A 23,760-nucleotide genomic window follows, 5' to 3' on the forward strand; every position below is an offset into this window, starting at 1 on the left:
TTGACCACCGCGTCTGAAAACGAAAGTAAATGGTTCCCGGCAGCTCAATCAGGCTGATCGGGACATCGCGATTAAATTGCGATGTTCCGATCACCTGGGACGCAGGCGGAGGTCTCCTTACCTCTCTCCGCGGCGTCCATTCGGGGATTGATTGCTCCAAGCCTAAGCTACAGGCTTGAGCAATTGAGCCCCTATCTGACTGATCCCTGCAAAGCTATGGCTTTGCAGGGATCAGCATAGGAAATCAGTGTGTGCAGTGCTCTAGCTCCCTATGGGAGCTATAACACTGCAAAAAAAAAGTTTAAAAAAAGGTCATTAAACCCCTTCCCTATTAAAAGTTTGAATCACCCCCCTTTTCCCATAAAAAAAAACCAGTGTAAATAAAAATAAACATATGTGGTATCGCCATGTACGAAAATGTCCGAACTATAAAAATATATCGTTAATTAAATTGCACGGTCAATGGCGTGCGCGCAAAAAAATTCCAAAGTCCAAAATAGTGTCTTTTTGGTCACTTTTTATATCATGAAAAAATTAATAAAAAGCGATCAAAAAGTCAGATCAATACAAAAATGGTACCGATAAAAACTTCAGAACATGGCGCAAAAAATGAGTCCTCATACTGGCCCATACGCATAAAAATAAAAAAGTTATAGGGGTTAGAAGATGAGAATTTTCAACATATAAATTTTCCTGCATGTAGTTATGATTTTTTTCCGAAGTACAACAATATCCAACCTATATAAGTAGGGTATCATTTTAACCGTATGGACCTACAGAATAGAGATAAGGACCTACAAAATGAAATTCTTTCTTACATTTTGTCGCACAATGATTTTTTTTCCATTTCGCCATGGATTTTTGGTAAAATGACTAATGTCACTGCAAAGTAGAATTAGTGGCGCAAAAAATAAACCATCATATGGATTTTTAGGTGCAAAATTGAAAGCGTTATGATTTTTAGAAGGTGATGGGGAAAAAATGAAAATGCAAAAATGGAAAAACGCTGCGTCCTTAAGGGGTTAAGTTATTTTTTTACAACTTTTGGCTGGAAATCTCCTTTACTTATGGGAAAAATGTCACTCAAAACAGTACTAAAGTACTAAAAACATTGTAAAAAAAAAAAATGCTTGCATATAAAGCACATTAATAAAGTGGCCTTAAACATATTTATTATTTAAACCAATTTTGGTGCCTATGGTATTGGTGCAGGTCTCTTGAGGATGGGATGTGAGGTCGGAATATGAGGACGGGATATGAGGTCGAGATAGGAAGACGGGATAGGAGGTCGGGATAGGAGGTCGGGATAGGAGGTCGGGATATGAGGTTGGGATATGAGGACAGGATATGAGGTTGAGATATGAGGATGGGATATGAGGTCCAGATAGGAGGTCTGGATATGAGGACGGAATAGGAGGACGGGATATGAGGTCGAGATATGAGGACGGGATAGGAGGTCAGGATATGAGGTCAGGATATGAGGTCGAGATATGAGGATGGGATATGAGGACAGGATATGAGGTCGAGATATGAGGATGGAATATGAGGTCGAGATAGGAGGTCTGGATATGAGGACGGGATAGGAGGACGGGATATGAGGATGGGATAGGAGGTTAGGATATGAGGTCGAGATATGATGACGGGATATGAGGTCGGGATATGAGGACGGGATATGAGGTTGACATATGAGGACAAGATATGGGGTGGGGATATGACAACAATATATGAGGACGGGATATGAAGTCAAAAGCTTTCTCCTTTGTTGATTTTCCTCCCCCAACAAGGATTAGGAAGGAAAAACCGGGCAACGCCGGATACTCGGCTAGTATAAAATAAATTTGACCCAAAATGTATTTTATATGTATGCAATGTAAATTAATGCAATGTATTTGTAAGAAAAAATGTTTGCTATGTTTTTGCTTTATTTTAAATATTACCTGTCTACAGGTTTGCAAAGCACTACAAGGCCCCTGATCAGACTGACCGGAGGACTCTAATAAAGGCATATGGGATAAGATTTGACATTCAAGTCTATGGCACAGTAATGATTTCATTTATTTTTATGTAACTAGGTTTAACCCACTGCTTAATATGACAATATGGTGTAACTGTACATGGCTGTTTTATTATATAATGTTGTTTGGGAAGCCTTAATTCCATAGTTTTGTGTAACCTTGTCTATCTGCAGGGAGGACAGTTCAGATTTTTAGAACTAGTGATATTTATTGGTTCCTATCTTTCCTACTTTGGATTGGTGAGTTTAATTTCAGTATTATTAGTATTAAAGTATGTAATATAAACTGAAGTCAGCTAAATCATTCATCTTATATTCTTGTTTGTTACATGCAGGCTACAGTAGTGATCGATCTCATTGTCAGCCAATATTATACCTGTTGCTGCAGTCCAAAGTCAGGACAGAAGTACTATGATGAGCAGAAGTACAAAGAAATACAAGGACCCAGTATCCTCACAGTAATTAATTTATTTTATAAGTGCTTATATATGTTGTTTTAAACTGATAAGCTGCTAACCTTTGTAAAAAAATTTAAAAAAAGGAATAAAAATGATATGTACATAATGTATACATCCAGGGAAGGTCAACTGCTGCCGGAGATAGGACCTCCATATATAAGACACCATTTAGTATAGATTGCTATAGCACACAACTCACTCTGTAGTCCACTAAATTTATGACCTACTGCTTTGTACCACCCACCGATGATTGACAGCACAATATTGACAGAACGCTGTTAACCATTGGCAAATTGCCATTCTAAGGGTTTCTGTTAAATTACGGGACTGCACTGTAATAAATGGGACAATGCCTAATGTCCACCCAGACATTAAGCGGTGATTTCTAAGGAGGATGGTGCAAGCGGAATCTGTCTAGAATTTTCAATAGGAAAGTACCCAAGGAGAGTTGGGGACCCTCTTACTAAATTTGCATTGGGGCTAAGGAGATTCAACTTACCCCTTTGGTTATGCAGTCAATTTTAACTACAAAATATCTTTTGTTTTCAGTCATGTTTGGATCTTAAGTTTATATCATATGTGGATCAAAATTATATTATCATGGTGGATAAAAGGCTAAAGAAAAGTTTACAAGAAACAAATGGTCATCATATCCAGGTATGTGAATTCACAACACTTAAGAAAAAATGCTACAGTATGAGCATATCTGAAAGGAATCAATCAATACGTCTGTGATGTGTATAAAACATACTGTAACTGTACAAAAAGAGTTCTCAGTCATCATTTTTCATAAGGAGATATTTAAAGGAAAACTGTCATCATGTTCACCCACATTAAACCCAATACACAGGGTTCTAGTGTGGGTTAACAGAAGTCCGTTGAGGGGTCACTTACTAATCTTAGGTCCGAAGTAATGTCCCATCGAAGATCCTCTTCTATTTTAACTGAATTGTGTGCTGGAGTTGGGTCCTGTCAGCTGTATTTGCATATTTGTTGGCACTGGTCTCCATGTCCTAGTTTCCATGTAAGTGCATGCACCGACTGAGTGCTCTCATGGCCAGCACTAGGATGTGGAGAACAGCGCTGATGAGTATGCAAATACAGCCGAGGGTGGCCGCCTCCAGCACACAATTCAGTGCAAATAGAAAAGGATTTTCAGTGGGACATTACTCTGGACCGAAGGTACGGTATGTATATTAGTAAGTGACCCCTTGTTGGACTTCTGTTCACCCACACTATAACCGAGTGTATTGGGTTTAGTGTGGGTGAATAGGATGACCATTTTCCTATAAATTACTTCTATTAAAAATCTTAATCCTTCCAATAATTATCAGCTGCTGAAGTTGAGTTGTTCTTTTCTGTCTGGCAATAGTACTCTCTGCTGACATCTCTGCTTGTCTCGGGAACTGCACAGAGCATAATAGGTTTGCTATGGGGATTTACTTCTACTCTGGACAGTTTCCGAGACAGGTGTCATCAGAGAGCAGTTAGACAGAAAAGAACAACTCAACTTCAGCAGCTCATAAGTACTGAAAGGATTTCGATTTTTTAATAGAAGTAATTTACAAATCTGTTTATCTGGAGCCAGTTGATATTTATAAAAAAAAAGTTTTTTTCCTGGATAACCCCTTTAAGCAAGGATACAGTGGCATGATTCCATTGGCACCACCTCAACTCAGGAGTCCCTCTTAAATGAGAAGATCCTCTACACTATTTGAATTATAAGTAGGGTATTATACATGTCTTAAGCATAGTATTTTCTTCTGGGCAGAAAGCCACTTTCCCTAGAAACAAATAAAGAGAAAATAACAAAGAAGTGGCTGCACAACCATTGAAATATCACTATTTCAAAATAAAGAATACTGCTCCAACACCTTTGAGCACACAGAACAATTCAATACACATTGAGTTTATTTTAACTAATACCATCTTTTGAAAATAAAATTTAGCTGCAAACAAGGTATACAGTGGTTTGGAGCAGTTTTGTCTATCTATGTGGCACTTTAAAACTGTGGTCATTACATCACCTATTGTAACAGATGTGAGGCTAATAATGGGATTGTGATCTTTTGTTGATGAATGTGGGGCTATACAGCAGCCACGGCAGCCAGTAATGCATTACTGATTTAAAGGGGTTATTCAGGAATTAAAAAACAGAGCTAATTTCTTTAAAAAAACAGCTCCACATCTGTCTCCTGGTTGGGTGTGGTATTACAACTTGGCTCCATTCACTTCAATGGAACTTAGCTGCAGAACCACACCCAAATTGGAGACAGACACCCAATGATCAAACACTTATCCCCTATCCTGTGGATGGGAGATAAGTTTCATTCTCCAGAATACCCCTTTAAGGGCCCTTTAACATGAGCCCACTGCAGGCAGACAATGGACGCCACTTGTAAGTTGAGCCATTGTAAGGTTCTATCAGTTGTGCCACAGGGCCGCATGAATGATCACTGGATTGTTTGTGTGGCTACACATCCCCCTGTTTTCATGTAAAAAAAAAAATCAAGTTACTTAGAAAAAATATATATATGTGGATTGGTTGAGTAGTGCTAAATTACATAATTTTTTTTTTTTCTGTCAAAGTAGACTTATTATTGACATGGAAAAACCTGGTGTTATCATTTATTACAGTAAAACTGTTATTCCTAGTTATTACACATAAGTCATTTTTAAAGGAGTCAGAACTTGAGCCAGAGTCAAGTGTGTAAAAAATATAGGAGTCAGAAGTAGAATAAATTCAACTTGTATTTATCTTATCAATTTTAATACTTTATACATTTCAGAGAAAGAAATTTACTTCCAGTAAATTCTTTAGATGGATGGAAGATCCTGCAGGCATTGAACTATTACCTCCTACCTCAAAAGACTTTACTAAAGACTCAGCAGTTCCTGAATGGTGTCGATGTTTAAAATGTCACAAGGAGAAAGGGTTTGAGGATCAGCTCTGCTGCCGATCAAAAAAAGGAGAGTGCATTACCAACTCGGATATGTTTAAGAAACTGGTCCTGGACAGAAACACTCTGGCCTACATTCTGCAGTACAATGATCCATTGTTAAACATACACTCTTTAGATAGTAAAAAACTTGTTGACTGTGCAGAGGAGCAATATATACAGTGGCGTTTTGGGTCCAATAAGGATATTATGTGCTTTTCCAAAGTTCCAAGCTGCTGTAAATTTAAGATTAGAAATGTTTTTAACAGTGAAATTGAAGAAACTGCATTAGATGAAAAAACGCAATCATCATCTGATGCTTCACGGAAAGCCTTGCTACAGCATCATCATAAGTAGCAATACTTTGGCTAAACTACAGTAGTTTTTTCTACTAGGTACGGTTACATAACTGCTGTAGCTTTGAAATTAAACATTGCCTTCAGATCACATAACTAATATTTTTAATGGGAATAATGAAAATATTGTTCCAGTGTCTAAATTTTGCTGTTACAGGATGCCCCCTACTATTCTTCTGATTCCACACTTTTACCTAACCTGCCCTATACATCAGTCAAGGATGAGCTGGGAAGTGAGCGCAAGTGAGGAGGCATACCATACTCAAGCATTTGAGCAGCTCCTTAACACTTGGTTTAGAAATACAAAGGTGATTTTATAAGTTTGGCTCAAAGAAATGTACAGTTTACTATTTTACCTTAACAGCTATTCAGTGTTACCTGCAGCTCTTAGCAGCAAAGAATGCAGCTGATTTTGCTACCCATTGACATCAATAGATGGATAGAAAATATGCAGCAGCAAAATATGCAACGTGTTTCCTTACCCTAAATATTTTTAGTTATGTCTGTAATTTTCCTTTTTACTATCTATATATAGAATAATCCTGAAATCTTGCAGTTTTTATTATGACCACTAGGCCTAATGTTAAGCTAAGACTTCCTGTTCTGTACAGATGACTTTCTAACAGTGTCCTCCTTATCGTCACATATAGGAGTACAGTGATTATATGACAGTATATATATATATGACAATAAGACAATAGATGATGTTTACAACTCTGCCTCCCCTCTCTGTGAAATGACCTCTGTAAAAGTCACAGAGCCTGCCCAGAAACCTTTCCCATTCATGTCAATGGGACAGCTGCAGTCTATTGTTACCTATGTCCATGGGGCTTGCTGTAAAGCATATGTCCAAATGCCATTAAAACAGCTCAGTCAAGATGGCGGCCCCCATATCTTTTTATAACTGACTGTAATAAATGTTGTTGAACCTGACAGCACTGGTACGATGTAAACAAATCAGTTCACAAGGAAATGTTCACTAATCACTACTTCACACAGTTATGCACTGTAACATGTGTATTTCTACAACCCTTTCAGCAGTACTTGCTATCCTCAAGCCACGATCAGCCAGTTACTTCTGACTGTGGCTTAAAAACTGCAGTGGCAGTTCAAAAAAAAAGACGCCAGAGAAAAACTGTGTGGAAGCCTAGCTTAAGACAGTCCATCAATAACCATTGTATCCATAATAATCCAGTGGCACTGACCATCCATAAAAACAGACTTATATCCTTCTTCATAAATTCAAATAAACTGATCATGATGACTCATCACCTTTCCCTACCTACAGCTGTTTTGCACACACTTGAGCTATCTCTAAGGCCTTGAGAAAGTGTAGGTGTGTGCAAAACAGCTGTAGGCAGGGAAAGGTGATGTGTCCTCCCCATCAGTATATCTGGATGTACGAATGAGAACGAAAACGTTTTTGTGGGGATAGTTAGTGTCAATGGATTTCTATTAATATATTAACAATACTGGGTTCTTCAAGTGATTCTATAATTAGGCATAATACTGGTGAATGCCATTAAATCCATATTTTTGGTCTCTTTATTGCATAAAATGAATACAGAACATGGTACATGGCAAACAAAAAAATGATGAGTCTCAGGTACTGTTTGCACCCGTAGTCATACGAAAAACGTAGATTTAAGAATATATTTATATAGAGGTCATATAATATAGCAACTCCTCCTACTTGTTAACCCTTTTTATAGGAATTGTGACAATAACCATGCCTCTGATCAGGTATTATTATTTATCATGTTAGGAAGCAGTGTGTATAATAACAAGGGTTGTTATAGTATAATACGTTAGCTGTTTAACATAACCTTACTTTACAAGTAAAAGCTGTTCTCTTGAAGTAGATTGTTATTGTGACAATTCCTATAGAAAGTTTTAATATGTGAAGTAGTGAAGGGTACAAACCGTACCTAAAATGCGTAACTTTTTTATTTGCTATCCCGTGATCTGTATGCATTTTATGCAATAAAGAAACTACAAGTGGTTTTACGTGCACATGACTATGCTGGACCTCCTTCCTTCCTGCATTTGTTTATTTTGGGTATAGTCCTGCACCTGTCCAGTGTGCAGCGCTGACCACGTGCTGGAAGAGCTACTTTTACTACTACTATATTTTTGCTCTACAACTTTATATTAATACACATTTTTCACAGTTTTTTGTATTTGTATTTAATAAATATATGATGAAAATCTAATGTTTGTAATTACATTTTTGTCCCATGGTGATGTCATCCACTGACAGATGTGGCCAATTGAATCGGTTTACTTTTCTTTGTTTACATTCTGAAGCATTTGAGCCTTGGTCATAGCATGCTAACTTAGATCTGCTCTTTTCACGCAATTCTCTCTTATGATCTATTCCACATAATTTTTGTAATCCAAAATGGGGAAATTCTAATAGTATCCTCTATTCCTCGTGATTTTACCTTATTTCTAGAATTATTCCTCTGTAGAGTTCAAGACAACCCAAACACCACCAGACTTACTATTGGCGGCCCTCATCTCAGTCCCCAACCTTATGAAGGAAATTCATAAACAACTGCTGTTAGGATGAAACTGGGGCTCTGAATTTACCCGCATCACAGACACAACTCCTATCTACCAACTTTCCATTTAAAGGGGTACTCCGGTGGAAAACTTTTTTTTTTTTTAAATCAACTGGTGCCAGAAAGTTAAACGGATTTGTAAATGACTTTTATAAAAAAAAATCTTAATCCTTCCAGTACTTATTAGCTGCTTAATACTACATAGGAAATTATTTTCTTTTTGGAACACAATGCTCTCTGCTGACATCACGAGCACAGTGCTCTCAGCTGACATCTCTGTCCATTTTTTTTATCTAAAAATAATTTTACTTAAACCTATGAGAACAAAAACAGTCATCATCAACAGGGCTCAAGGTGAAACGAAATAAAGAAATACAAGTGTTTCCAATCGCAGGGAGCCAATCAGTACAAACAGTCCAGATCTCTGTCCATTTTAGGAACTGTCCAGAGCAGCATATGTTTGCTATGGGGATTTTCTCCTACTCTGGACAGTTCTTAACCCCTTAACGACGAGCGCCGTAAATGTACGTCCTTGTGAGGTGGTACTTAACGCACCAGGATGTACATTTACGTCCTAAGCATAACCACGAGCATCGGAGCGATGCCCGGATCATGCGCGGCAGGTCCCGGCTGCTGATCACAGCCAGGGACCCGCCCGTAATGGCGGACACCCACGATCCCGCGGATGTCCACCATTAACCCCTCAGATGCCGTAATCAATACAGATCACGGCATCTGCAGCATTGCGGACACTAAAATGGATGAGCGGATCGCCCGCAGCGCTGCCGCAGCGATCCGATCATCCAGCATGGCGGCCTGAGGTCCCCTCACCTGGCTCCGCTGCCTTCCCGGCGTCTTCTGCTCTGATCTGCCTTCCCGCAGACCAGAGCAGAAGATGACCGATAATGCTGATCAGTGCTATGTCCTATACATAGCACTGAACAGGATTAGCAATCGAGTGATTGCTATAAATAGTCCCCTATGGGGACTATTAAAGTGTAAAAATAAAAGTAAAAAAAGTAAAAAAAATAAAGTAAAAAAAATCTGAAAAACCCCCTCCCCTAATAAATACGTAAATTGTCCATTTTCCCTGTTTCATCCCCAAAAGTATTAAAAAAATATTTTATATACATATTTGATATCGCCACATGCCTAAATATCTGAACTATTAAAATAAAATGTTAATGATAACGTACGGTGAACGGCGTAAACGTAAAAATAAAAAAAAGTCCAAAATAGATGCTTTTTTTATAACATTTTATTCCCCCAAAAATTTATAAATGGATTAAAAGTTCTATATAAGCAAATATGGTATCAATAAAAAGTACAGATCACGGCGCAAAAAATGAGCCCTCATACCGCCGCTTATACGGAAAAATGAAAAAGTTACAGGTCTTCAAAATAAAAAGTTTGCGATTTTTTTTAAGCGCAATAGTAATGGAAAAGTATGTTCTCATGGGTATCATTTTAATTGTATTGACCCAAAGAATAAAGAACACATCATTTTTACCGTAAATTGTACAGCGTGAAAACAAAACCTTCTAAAATTAGCAAAATTGCTGTTTTCTTTTTAATTTCACCACACAAATAGTATATTTTTGGTTGCGCCATACATTTGATGGTAAAGTGAGTGATGGCATTACAACGAACAACTGGTCACACAAAAAACAAGCCCTCCTACTAGTCTGTGGATTAAAATATAAAAGAGTTATGATTTTTTGAAGGCGAGGAGGAAAAAACGAAAACGTAAAAATTAAATTGCTAACCCCCGCCTGCCCCGCTGACAGCAATACATTTGTTATGGCCGCGGCACTATGCAAATCCCACCCCCCCCCCCACCCCGGGCGCTAAAATCCCACCACCCCCACCGCAAGCAGACATACCCAAGTGCTGTGCTGAGTCCTTCCTGAGGCAGCAGCAGCGGTGTATGCCGGGAGGCGGGGCCGGTGTGTGAGGCCAGGGAGCCAATGCGTCTCAGTGCTCGCTCCCTGCCTGTCTGATTGACAGGCAGGGAGCGAGCGCAGGCTGAATGAAAAGGACCGATGCTCAGTCGCATCAGTCCTTTTTCAGCCGTGACGTCACGCCAGGCTGCAGCCGGCCACTAGGAGGGAGACCCCTAGTGGATGGTTTTCAAACGTAAATTACACCATATTAATAAAAATAAAAAAAATAATGAGACTATATTAGAGATATGTTGTAGTACATAAGTACTACAACATATAAAAAAAAAAGTTGGTGACAGTGCCCATTTAAGGGGTTAAAATGGACAGAGATGTCCGCAGAGAGCACTGTGGTCATGATGTCAGCAGAGAGCACTGTGTTCCAAAAAGGAAAGAATTTCCTCTGTAGTATTCAGTAGCTAATAAGTACTGGAAGGATTAAGATTTTTTAATAGAAGTAATTTACAAATCTGTTTAACTTTCTGGCACCAGTTGATAAAAAAAAAAAAAAAAAATTGTTTTTCACCGGAGTACCCCTTTAAAACGGCTGCTGACTAAATTAAATACTAAGAATACAGCTTATTATTTTGTCTTCATTGCTTCAGACTTTAAAGTCTAACCTATCTAGCTAGACATTAGGGATGAGTGAATTTTTGGAAAATTTGATTGGCTGAATTTCCAGAAAAAATTTGGTTCGGTACGGTAGTGAATTGCTATTAAAAACGGCTATTTCTGGGCTACAGAGAGACTCATTAGGGGTGTAGAACACTTTGTCTTGTTGTAACACGCATAGGGAGTGTCCTGAAGTAGTGAAATAATACTGTTATTCAGTATAACATGCAGATTGTTTGTCCTTCATGCCTTCAGATTGTCCTTCATGCCATGAGAATGTAGTGACAAGAGTTACCTTCCATTCAGTACTTCTTATCTGGCTTTTAGGTATAGAATTTTTTTTTAATTTTATTTAAATTCTATTAAATTTTATTTAATATGTTACTAGTCCCTTTTCATCAATTATAAAACAAAAACGTCTTTAACCCCTTAAACCCATTTTGGCCTAAGGACTCTTTTATATTTTCATCCATAGATGAGTATGAGGGCTGGTTTTTGCGCGACCAGTTGTCCTTTTTAATGACATCACTCATTCTACCATAAAATGTATGGCGCAACCAAAAAAATGCTATTTGTGTGGGGAAATTGAAAAGAAAACCGCAACTTTGCAAATTTTTGAGGAGACCATATAGTGGCTGAATGACACAGCGTGGACGTGGCGGCAGCATGAGACCATATAGTGGCTGAATGACACAGCCTGGAGGTATCAGAAGCATGAGGAGACTATATAGTGGCTGAATGACACAGTGTGGAGGTGGCGGAAGCATGAGATGACCATATAGTGGCTGAATGACACAGCGTGGAGGTGGCGTCAGCATGAGGAGACCATATAGAGGCTGAATGACACAGTGTGGAGGTGACGGAAGCATGAGGAGACCATATAGTGGCTGAATGACACAGCGTGGAGGTGGCGTCAGCATGAGGAGACCATATAGAGGCTGAATGACACAGTGTGGAGGTGACGGAAGCATGAGGAGACCATATAGTGGCTGAATGACACAGCGTGGAGGTGGCGTCAGCATGAGGAAACCATATAGTGGCTAAATGACACAGTGTGGAGGTGGCTGCAGCATGAGGAGACCATATAATGGCTAAATGACACAGTGTGGAGGTGGTAGCAGGCTGAGGAGACCGTATAGTGGCTGAATGACACAGCCTAGAGGTGGCGGAAGCATAAGGAGACCATGTAGTGGCTGAATGATACAGCCTGGAGGTGGCATCAGCATGAGGAGAACATATGGTGGCAGAATGACACAGCCTGGAGGTGGCATCAGGAGTCCTGAAAGTGACCCGGTGACAGAGTGGGGTGGTGGGTGGCAATACCATTACCCGGTGACGAAGGTGGGTGAAAGAAGGAGAACTTGGCATCAGGTGGGTGGCAGGATCAGGCATGTAGGCATGTAGGCTGAGGCATGTAGGCAGATGAAAACGGTCTCTTTTTTCAAAGTGTTGGTGCGCAAGTATTGAGGATATGCATTACGTAACACTTAACTTTTAATATTATTCTTAGGATAAAATATATGGACCCAAATTTTTTTTTAAATCTAACAAAAGGAAAGAAGTGCAAAAAAACATCATGTGCCACCTACACCACCAAGCAAAGACGTCTAAAAGGTGGAAGGGAACAATGTATGGTCCATTGTAACCTTTGGGGGTAAAAACATCCCCTGTAAGGCTCTAGTCTCGCACTATTAATTCCCTTCTTCGCAAGTGTTACTCGCCCTAAAAAATGGCAGCCCCACACAGGAACCTCTCCCTTTTTCCACCTAAAAACACTGCCATTTCCCAGGGTTTTTAGTTGGAAATAGGGAGAGGTTCCTGTGTGTTGTATTGTCCATTGTAGCAGGTGGAGGTAAAAACTTCCCCTGTTAGGCCCTATTTTCGCCCTATTAATTCCCATCTTGGCAAGTGTTACTCGCCCTTACACACAGGAAACCACACAGGAAACTCTCCCTATTTCCCCCTAAAAACGGAAATGGCAGTGTTTTTAGGTGGAAATAGGGAGAGGTTCCTGTGGGGGGCTGCCCATTTTAGGGCAAGTAACACTTGCCAAGAAGGGAATTAATAATGCGAGAGTAGGGCCTTACAGGGGAAGTTTTTACCCCCACCTGTTACAATGGACCATACATTGTCCCCTTTCACCTTTTAGAGGTCTTCGCATTACATTAATACTTGGTAGTGTAGGTGGCACATGGTGTTTTTTGCACACCTTTCCTTTTCTTAGATTTTAAAATGTGGGTCCATATATTTTATACTAGGAAAAGTTAAGTTTTAGCTAATGCATATCCTCAATACTTACTTGTGGTCTGATGCGGAGGAATTTCTGTAACTGAGGGGCAGCACCTTAAATATGTTTTGCACTATCCATATTTGTGAAGTCTTGGTGTGGCACCATGGTCAATCTACTCTGATGCATCAGGCATTGGTGGGTGGAAATCCTGGCTGATCCATGCCTGATTCATCTTGACAAAGGTCAGTCTCTCCACATTTTTGGTGGACAGATGAGTTCTCCTTGGGGTTACTATGGCCCCTGTCGCACTAAACACCCACTCTGATGGCACACTACTAGCTTTTCCAGGGAAAACTCAGCTAGTTGCGGCCACAAATCAAGTTTGGCTGCCCAGAAGTCCAGCAGATCTTCAAAGTGTGTTGGCAGGGTCATGTCAAGGTATGCCACCACCTGCTGGTTCAGGTCCTGCTCCATGTCTACCTGCTGCTGATGAGTTGCTTCACTATGCAGGTGAACAAAGCTACTCATCAGCGACTGTAGACTCAGGCTGCTGCTGATGGAGCTGGTACTGTCCCTGCCACCCCACCCCTCCCCAGCAGCCATGGCAGTGGAAGGTGATCGCAGAGGGCCCCTTGAGTCAGACCTGCGAGAGAATGGACGATAGGCATCGGCCAACTGACTATGTAGACTGTCTCTGTAGTAGTTCAGTTTGTCCTCCCCTCAGTGGGTGTAAAAAAGGCCCCCATTTTGTGCTGGTAGCGAGGGTCCAACAAGGTGGAGAGCCAGAAGTCATCCCGCTGCCGAATGGTGACATCGGCGGTCACTATGCAAGCAAGTGAGCATGCATCGTGCCATTTGTGCAATTGACTCGGAGTGACTACCTGCCTCCATCTCCACTGCATACTGCCACGGTGTGCCTGGGTCCTCTGTCTCATCTTCCTCATCACCCTGTAGCTCCACAGCCTGCTCCTGCTCCTCCACTCCTGTCAGATGACTATAAAAACCATCCATTTCGTAAAACCTTGCCTGTGCTTCACTGTCTCCCTCCTCCTCCTCTTCCAGTTCATCCCCCACAGTACTCATGTGGCCGTGAGATGTAGGCGCCACGTCTCCAGTGCCCTGACCAGCCATCGTTTCCAACACGTGTTGTAGGAAATGAAGCAGTGGAATGATGTCATTCATCCTGTAATCCTGGCGACTGACTAATAATGTAGCTTCCTCAAAGGGCCTGAGCAAATGGCAGGTGTCACGTATGAGCTGCCACTGGTTGACATTGAAGTTACACAGGGGAATCCCCCTATCAAGAAATCGGTGATGGCTTTTCTCTGTTCGTATAGTCAGTCCAACATATGGAGAGTGGAATTCCAACTTGTGGAAATGTCGCAAATCAGACTTCGTTGAAGGATGTCGTTTTGACGCTTCATCTCAAGGAGTGTGTGCTTTGCGGTGTACGAGTGGCTGAAGTGCATGCAAAGTTTCCTTCCCATTGTTAGGATGTCTTGCAGATGGGGGGAACATTTCAGGAACCACTTGACCACCAGACTGAACACGTGTGCCATGCAGGGCACATGGCTCAGGCTTTCTTGATGCAGCGAGGACAAGATGTTCTTCCCGTTGTCGGTTACCATGGTTCTTATTTCCAGTTTTCATGGAGTAAGCCATGATTCGATTTCTTGATGAATTACTTTTAGCAGTTCCTCCCCTGTGTGACTCCATTCACCAAGGCAAACCATGTGAGGAACAGCATAAGACCGCCATGCCCTGCACACATGGTATGCTGGAGGGGCACTGAGACTTGCAGTGGAGTGGTGGCTGAGGACACGGTGGAGAATGAGGAGGCAGAGTCGCACACTGTCACAGGAACAATGGCCTGAGAGGGTGATGGCGGAAACGGGGTGACCTGTCCAAGTTGATTTCGTGGCTGTGCAGGAACCACATTCACCCAGTGGTCCGTAAAGGACATGTATTGTCCCTGACCGTTGTTACAGCTCCACACGTTGGCTTCCGTGCACTTTGGTACACACCGACAAGCTCAAGGACTGGCCCACATTCTGTTCCACAAAACTGTACAGGGCTGGTACTGCCTTTATCGCAAAGAAATGACGGCTTGGGACTCTCTACCTCAGCTCGGCACAAGCCATGAGTTCTCTGAAAGGTGCAGAGTCCACCACTTGAAAAGGGAGGGACTGCAGCACAAGCAACTTGGACAGGAGCACATTCAGCTTCTGCGCTGTCGGATGAGTGGATGCATACTGTTACCTCTTGGACATGCCTTTGCTGATGGATTGCTGGTGGAATGACTGACTCGAAGTTGGAAGGAGCACAGATCATGGGTATGACAGACAGCTCCCTTCGGCTGGTTGAAACAGGGAGCGGCGTGCCACTGGGTGATGCAGCAGGCTGGACCACCGCATCGGAGCCACGGTTCTCCCAGGCCGCTTTATGGTGACGCTGCATATGTTGACACATGGCCATGGTGCCAACATTGGGACCCTGCCCACGTTTCACCTTCTGCCGATACATCTTGCATGTGGCCAAGTTAACATCCTCCAGATGTTTGATGAAAAAGTGCCACACTGCCGAGTAGCTGATATTCCCCCCAAAAGTCCGCACTAATTGACTGCTACTACCGCCGACTTCAGGAATCCCTGTTCCACTACCTCCCGGGAAGGTAGGCTGCCGCAAAGCAGGTGGTCTACCCTGGGCACGTTTGGCTCCAGACTTCCCACTTCTGCCACCATGCTGATTGTCAACCATGCTACCACCTCGCTGGCTCAGCTGCTGCCTCACGGGCAACCTGTAACCCTCTTCTCCTGATAAAGCCCCTTCTGCACCCGGCTCCCAAGTGCGATTGGCTTCATCATCATCGAGTTGTGTCTGCACATCGCTGATGTCCTCAGGTTTCTCAACAATGCCTGCTTCAGGAGCCTGAACGATCGCAACATCACCTCCCATGCCACTATCCTCATCACTACTTGCCCACCTAGCGGAGGAAGCGGCGGATGTCTCCTCCACTTCTTGGCTGGGCAGTAGCTGCTGACTGTCCTCTAGTAGATTGTCCTCACTAAATAGTGGAGCTGAACCCACAAAATATGATACTTCTGTGGGGGACAGAACAGTATAGGACAGAGGCAATGGGAGGACAGGAACTGCTCCCGGGCCATACCAACTGAGGGTTGTGTTTGAGGAACCCACCTGTTGACTGGGGGTGTCAGATGTCACTTGTGATGAAGTGGATGACCAATCAATCACGGCAGATGGGTTGCTGGTCGAGACACGATCGCTAGCTGATACCAGGAGCTCAGGCCTCTCGCTGCGACTCCTGCTGCTACTCGACCCTAGTCTGCTGTGACCTCTGCCTGATAAATATAGGCCTCTGCCTCTCCTCTGTGCATGTCCTGGCACTTCTCTGCCTGACATACATATACACCAGCTGAGTGCGTATATGTTACACTTATGAGAGGAGGACAATACCCTTAAAACGGTATTAGACTACAGAAACAAGTGGGTAGCTTTGTCTGGCCTTTCACAGTAACTAGGCCCAAATTAGTTTAAAAGGAAAAATATAAAGGACACCACGTAGGTGTACGTACAGTTTAGTTCCCCACATTAGGTGCCGTATAGTTTTACATTTATGAGAGGAGGAGGACTAGACACTCCGCTACACACTGTATACGGCTACAGAAACAAGTGTGTAGCTTTGGCTGGCCTTTCACAGTAACTAGGCCCAAATTAGTTTAACAGAAAAATATATAAAGGACACCACGTAGGCAGGGCAAGATTAAGGCTGCCTGGAAGACGGAGCACTACATTATGATGGGCCCCCCCCCCCGACAGTTCCCCCACATTAGGTGTGGTATAGTTCCCCCACATTAGGTGCAGTACAGTTCCCCACATTAGGTGCAGTATAGTTCCCCCACATTAGGTTCAGTATAGTTCCCCCTCATTAGGTGCAGTATAGTACTCCCCACATTAGGTTGTCAGTATAAGTCCCCACACATTAGGTTGGCAGTATAAGTGAAGATGACGTGCCGCTGGTGACTTACTATGCGCGTGCGTCCTCCTCGATGCGTTGCTCCGATCTGCCTTACTCCTATGGGCGCACGCATGGGATGTCAGTGACGTCCCTGCGTGCGCTACCTCCCGGCGCCCCCTGCATTTTTAAAGTTAACACGGGAGCTGCTGCAGAGAGTTAACTGCCGGGACATCCTTGTGTCCTGAAAAGATTTTTCCAAGAGCGCCAATGATGATCCAGCCCTACACGTAGCTGTACATACAGTTTAAACTTATGAGAGGAGGACTATGCGCTCCACTACAAACTATGCAAGTGTGTAGCTTTAGCTGGCCTTTCACAGTGACTAGGCCCAAATTAGTTGAACAGGAAAAAAAAAACTACACCACCTATGTACGCACAGGTTACACTTATGAGAGGACTATACGCTCCGCTACGCAACCTATATTAGGCACTGTAATAAGGTGACTATGGCTTTTCCTGCTCACCCTAATTGGCCCCTGTTAGCTTTAGAGTTGTTGTACACCCAACTGCAGCAGTACAGAATCGCTGTGTAGTAGAGCCCAGTACAGTATTATTCTGCACTAATAGCAGGTGACAATGGCCTTTAGTGCTCAGCCTAACTGGCCCCTATAAGCTTTAGAGCTGCTATACACCCCACTGCAGCAGTACAGAGTCGCTGTGTATTACACCCAAAAGTGTGATTCAGGGTCATCCTGCCTACCCGCCTCCCCACAGTTCCTTGCCCCATGTCCTCACATGTGGATCTGCCATTTTAGATGCCCTGGAACCTGGACCGCACTAAATGTAGTTTAATGAAGCGATTCGTTTCATCGAATCACCGGGATATTCGGATTTGTTGCAAATCAAATTTTTCCTGAAATTTGTAACGAATTCAGATTCGTCACATTCGATTCACTTATCCCTACTAGACATTAATAAAAATGTAATGGTTCAGCCATACCATCCTACTAAAAATTTATTCTATATTGCCTTTTATACCAAATACAAAAAAAAAAAAAAAAAAATCTTCCTTTTTCAATGTTATATACCAACTATTCACAACCTTCTTTCACTTGCAAGGCATTATAGTGTGATATTGCTGGCTACAGAGCAATATTATAATGCCACACACATTAGGGTAGCTGATTTAGTGTAGACATACACTATTCAAAACATGGGTAGAAGTGGTACAACCAGTGGCGTCGCTAGGGGGGGCCAGAGGGGGCCATGGCCCCCCTAGATCAGGCCGTGCCCCCCCTTGTGCCCCCCCAATTTAAAATAAATGGGGATGTCCCGATACTAGTATCGGGGCCAGGGGCGGACTGACCAGCTGAGTAAAGAGCCCGCTGCAAGGATGAAGGTACCTGATGATGGCTCCGCCCCCAGCACTGGAGAGGACGGGGGCCGAGAGCTGACAGGCCACCGGAACACAGAGCAGCTTCATGTGAGGTGAGTGATGTCCCGTGTCCTCCCTCTCTCCCCCTGATCAGCAGTATATGCTGGGGCTGGGTCATGTGTATAGTAGCAGTCCAGTGGGGTCACTTTCCCTCCTTCAGTGTCCACAGGTCACATTATCAGAACAATTTTTCCATACATTTTCAGGTAATATGACCTGTTGGAGACCTGTGGACACTGGAGGAGGGAAAGTGACCCCTCTGGAAGGACAACATGTGAACACACTGCTAGTTTATCATTAACCCCTTAAAGGTACATTCACATGTTCAGGATCTGCTGCATATTTTTGCTGCATATTTTGTGCAGCTGATTTTGCAACCTATTAGCTTCAATAGGTAGCAAAATCAGCTGCAGAAAATATACAGCAGATCCTGTACGTCTGAACGTACCCTAAGGGCTCATTCAGGGGTTGATCCCCAGCATATTTTACGCTGCGGATCCCCCAACAATGGACCCTACAGTGCTGCCTCCATCTGTGCCTGCTCATAACCGCAATCCTCCGCTACGAGCAGACACGCTTTGATGTGTATACTCGCACACATCATGGCAGCTCCTCTTGCTCTCTGAGCTAGGCCGAGAGCAGCTGCGATGTGTGCGAGTATACACATCAAAGCGTGTCTGCTCGTAGCGGAGGATTGCGGTTATGAGCAGGCACAGATGGAGGCAGCACTGTAGGGTCCATTGTCGGGGGATCCGCAGCGTAAAATATGTGTACAATATGTGTACGCACAGTGCCTGCTCCCACTGTGTTGTATAAATCATTAGCTAGAACCATTGGCTAATGCCAGACATCACCAATCAGGCTGATGTTTGACATTAACACTTTAGATGCCGCTATCAAAGTTGATGGTAGTGTCCAAAAGTTTTAACGCCTTAAGGACATAGCGTTTTTCTGTTTTTGCACTTTTGTTTTTTCCTCACCTTTTAAAAATCATAACCCTTTTAATTTTGCACCTAAAAATCGATATGATGGCTCATTTTTTGCGCCACCAATTCTACTTTGTATTGACCTCAGTCATTTTACCCAAAAATCTATGGCAAAAACGGAAAAAAAAAATCATTGTGCGACAAGAATGTATGAAAATTTTAAATTACATTTTTTAAACTTTTTTTTTAAATTAAACATGTTTGGCACATTGTGTGTGTGTGTGTATTTATTTATGATATATAAATATATACACAAACACGTTTTAAAATTGCACCCCCCTCCACTTTTGTCACTGGTCCCCCATGTGCCCCCTCCTTAATTTTGTGAGACTATATAGCGTAGCAGACCACACTATTGAGCCCTGCAACATCAATGTATTTGTTTGAAAAATAGACTGAAAGTGGTCACTAGTTGACTACATTGTTCCATAATTCCTAAAGCAAATCTGCTACCTGGAAAATTGCTATTGAACTTCTTGTACTCTTAGGAAGAATGCAATAAAGTTATACAGAGGATTTGCAGTTTTCTGGTCCTTTGCAGTTTTCTGGTCCCTTGAAATCTTACATGAAGGCTGTGCCCAGGGCCTGAACACATCTGCACTTAATCACTACCCTCTCACTGCTTGACACACAGGCTAGGTTCACCTTACACTGTAAAGCCCTGGACATTTGTGCCTGTGCCACCAGAGATACAGAAACAGATCTATCTCCTTGCTCTCATTCTGGTAGGGCAGGTGCAGAAATTCTGACACGTTAGGCATTGGCTTTAGTACCTCACTACATTTGCACCACTATGCAATACAACAGTGTACGCACGGGATATGACCAGAACTTGGTAGTGTAAACTTAGCCCGGCCTGTCATTCAAGGAACGAGAGGGAGGCGCTTTCATGCACAGAGGCGTTACGAACCTAGGGCAGATAAATCTGGGCAAATAAGTCAATCCAGAACAAATTCAGGCAGGCAGGCTGCTGGGCAATCTGTTTGGTGGGACACTTATTTGAGCTATCAAATATCTAAAAAACACTGAAATATTTCAGTAGTGAAAAAAGGAATAAAGATGAACTGAAAATGTACAATATGCATCAAAACGAAAGGTTGCATATATTTGGGACCCCTTGTTATTTTGTTGATTTGAATACCTGTAACTACCAGAACTGATTATTGGAAAACACAATTTGTTTGGTGGCTCATTTAGCCTTGAACCTTATAGATAGGTGCATCCGATCATGAGATAAGGGATTTAAGGTGGCCAATTGCAGGTTGTTGTTCTTTTTGACTCTCCTCTGAAGAGTAGCAACATGGGGGCCTCAAAACAAATCTCAAATGACCTGACAACTGTTATGCCGAGCGCTCCGGGTCCCTGCTCCTCCCCAGAGCGCTTGCGGCGTTCTCCTCTCTGCAGCGCCCCGGTCAGACCCGCTGACCGGGAGCGCTGCACTGACATTCGCGATGGGGATGCGATTCGCACCCGCTCGCGAATCGCATCCCAAGCCACTTACCCGTCCCGGTCCCCGGCTGTCATGTTCTGGCGCGCGCGGCTCCGCTCTCTAGGGCGTGCGCGCGCCAGCTCTCTAAGATTTAAAGGGCCAGTGCACCAGTGATTGGTGCCTGGCCCAATCAGTCTGATTAGCTTCCACCTGCTCCCTGTCCATATTACCTCACTTCCTTTGCACTTCCTTGCCGGATCTTGTTGCCTTGTGCCAGAGAAAGCGTTTAGTGTTGTCCAAAGCCTGTGTTCCAGATCTCCTGCTATCCTCATTGACTACTAACCTTGCCGCCTGCCCCGACCTTCTGCTACGTCTGACCTTGCCTCTGCCTAGTCCTTCTGTCCCACGCCTTCTCAGCAGTCAGTGAGGTTGAGCCGTTGCCGGTGGATACGACCTGGTTGCTACCGCCGCAGCAAGACCATCCCGCTTTGCGGCGGGCTCTGGTGAAAACCTGTAGCAACCCTAGAACCGGTCCACCGACACGTTCCACGCTGACACAGAGGATCCACATCCAGCTAGCCGAATCCTAACAGTAGATCCGGCCATGGATCCCGCTGAGGTGCCGCTGCCAAGTCTCGTTGACCTATCCACTGTGGTCGCCCAGCAATCGCAGCAAATTGCCCAACAAGGACAGCAGCTGTTGCAGTTGACCGCCACGTTACAGCAACTTCTGCCACTGCTACAGCAGCAACCATCTCCTCCGCCTGCTCCTGCACCTCCTCCGCAGCGAGTGGCCGCTCCTAGCCTCCGCTTGTCCCTGCCGGACAAATTTGATGGGAACTCTAGACTCTGCCGTGGCTTCCTGTCTCAATGTTCCCTACATATGGAGATGTTGTCGGACCAATTTCCTACAGAACGGTCTAAGGTGGCGTTCGTAGTGAGTCTTCTGTCTGGAAAGGCCTTGTCTTGGGCCACACCGCTCTGGGACCACAATGATCCTGCCACAGCCACAGTCCAGTCCTTCTTCGCTGAAGTCCGTAGTGTCTTCGAGGAACCAGCCCGAGCTTCTTCTGCTGAGACTGCCCTGCTGAACCTGGTCCAGGGTAATTTTTCAGTAGGCGAGTACGCCATCCAATTTCGTACTCTCGTCTCCGAATTATCTTGGAATAACGAGGCTCTCTGCGCGACCTTTAAAAAAGGCCTATCCAGTAACATCAAAGATGTGCTGGCCGCACGAGAGATTCCTGCCAACCTGCAAGAACTTATCCATTTGGCCACCCGCATTGACATGCGTTTTTCTGAAAGACACCAGGAGCTCCGCCAGGAAAAAGACCTTGATCTCTTGGCACCTCTCTCACAGTATCCTTTGCAATCTACCCCTGTGCCTCCCGCCGAGGAGGCTATGCAAGTGGATCGGTCTCGCCTGACCCATGAAGAGAGGACTCGCCGTAGGGATAAAAATGTATGTCTGTACTGCGCTAGTACCGAACATTTCTTGGTGGATTGCATCCTCCACGTCTGGGAAACGCACGCACGCACCCAGCTCACGTGGGTGTGGCGTCTCTTGGTACGAAGTCTGGTTCTCCACGTCTCACTGTGCCCGTGCGGATTTCTCCTTCTGCCAACTCCTCCTTCTCAGCCGCGGCCTTCTTGGACTCTGGTTCTTCTGGAAATTTTATTCTTTGGTGAATAGGTTCTGCATCCCGGTGACCCATCTCGTCAAGCCGCTCTACATTTCTTCGGTCAACGGAGTGAAGTTGGACTGCACTGTGCGTTACCGCACAGAGCCCCCCCCCCACTATGAGCATTGGACTGCATCACGAGAAAATTGAATTTTTCATTCTGCCCAACTGCACCTCTGAAGTCCTCCTCGATCTTCCATGGCTCCAGCATTATTCTCCCACCCTTGACTGGACCACTGGGGAGATCAAGAATTGGGATCCTGCTTGCCGCAAGAAATGCCTCACGTCTGCTCCCAGTCCATCTGTCGGGCCCCAGTGTCTCCTCCTGTGCCTGGTCTCCCCAAGGCCTATCAGGACTGTGCCGTGCCTCCTCATAGCCCCTGTCCTGGTGACACTCTGCCCTGTGACATGCTTCACCCTCTGCCCCCCCTCCCCATTTCCATTCCTTCTGAACTACCTGCCGCTGATGTAGCTACCCAGGACATTTTTTTCCGGAAGGAAACTCAAGAGGCGCCCCCTATGTTCTCCTTTCATTTGAAGGGACAAGGAGACAAAAAGAGGGGGAGACCTAAGGGGGGGGGTACTGTTACGCCGAGCGCTCCGGGTCCCTGCTCCTCCCCGGAGCGCTCGCGGCGATCTCCTCTCTGCAGCGCCCCGGTCAGACCCGCTGACCGGGAGCGCTGCACTGACATTCGCGATGGGGATGCGATTCGCATAGCGGGACGCGCCCGCTCGCAAATCGCATCCCAAGCCACTTACCCATCCCGGTCCCCGGCTGTCATGTTCTGGCGCGCGCGGCTCCGCTCTCTAGGGCGCGCGCGCGCCAGCTCTCTAAGATTTAAAGGGCCAGTGCACCAGTGATTGGTGCCTGGCCCAATCAGTCTGATTAGTTTTCACCTGCTCCCTGTCCATATTACCTTACTTCCCCTGCACTTCCTTGCCGGATCTTGTTGCCTTGTGCCAGAGAAAGCGTTTAGTGTTGTCCAAAGCCTGTGTTCCAGATCTCCTGCTATCCTCATTGACTACGAACCTTGCCGCCTGCCCCGACCTTCTGCAACGTGTGACCTTGCCTCTGCCTAGTCCTTCTGTCCTACGCCTTCTCAGCAGTCAGCGAGGTTGAGCCGTTGCCGGTGGATACG

General features: G+C 44.2%; 2 protein-coding genes across 8 annotated transcripts in view; one reads left to right on the forward strand and one right to left on the reverse strand.

Moving 5' to 3' along the window:
- IFT81 (intraflagellar transport 81) overlaps positions 1-3,467 on the reverse strand; it is a 268,139-nt gene extending 264,672 nt beyond the window's left edge. Inside the window, exon 1 of the mRNA XM_056534522.1 lies at positions 3,367-3,467. The gene's annotated coding sequence lies outside the window, so the exon portion shown is untranslated. The remainder of the gene's footprint in view (positions 1-3,366) is intronic.
- P2RX7 (purinergic receptor P2X 7) overlaps positions 1-7,953 on the forward strand; it is a 106,952-nt gene extending 98,999 nt beyond the window's left edge. For all 7 annotated transcript variants that reach the window (XM_056534530.1, XM_056534579.1, XM_056534553.1 and 4 more), the window contains 5 exons: positions 1,948-2,041; positions 2,189-2,254; positions 2,350-2,472; positions 3,022-3,129; positions 5,262-7,953. In XM_056534530.1, coding sequence (XP_056390505.1) covers positions 1,948-2,041; positions 2,189-2,254; positions 2,350-2,472; positions 3,022-3,129; positions 5,262-5,768 — 898 coding nt within the window. In that variant the 3' untranslated portion in view covers positions 5,769-7,953. The remainder of the gene's footprint in view (positions 1-1,947; positions 2,042-2,188; positions 2,255-2,349; positions 2,473-3,021; positions 3,130-5,261) is intronic.
- Positions 7,954-23,760: the final 15,807 nt, after the last annotated feature.

Source organism: Hyla sarda, chromosome 1 (assembly GCF_029499605.1).
Source record: "Hyla sarda isolate aHylSar1 chromosome 1, aHylSar1.hap1, whole genome shotgun sequence".
Lineage (NCBI taxonomy): Eukaryota > Metazoa > Chordata > Amphibia > Anura > Hylidae > Hyla > Hyla sarda.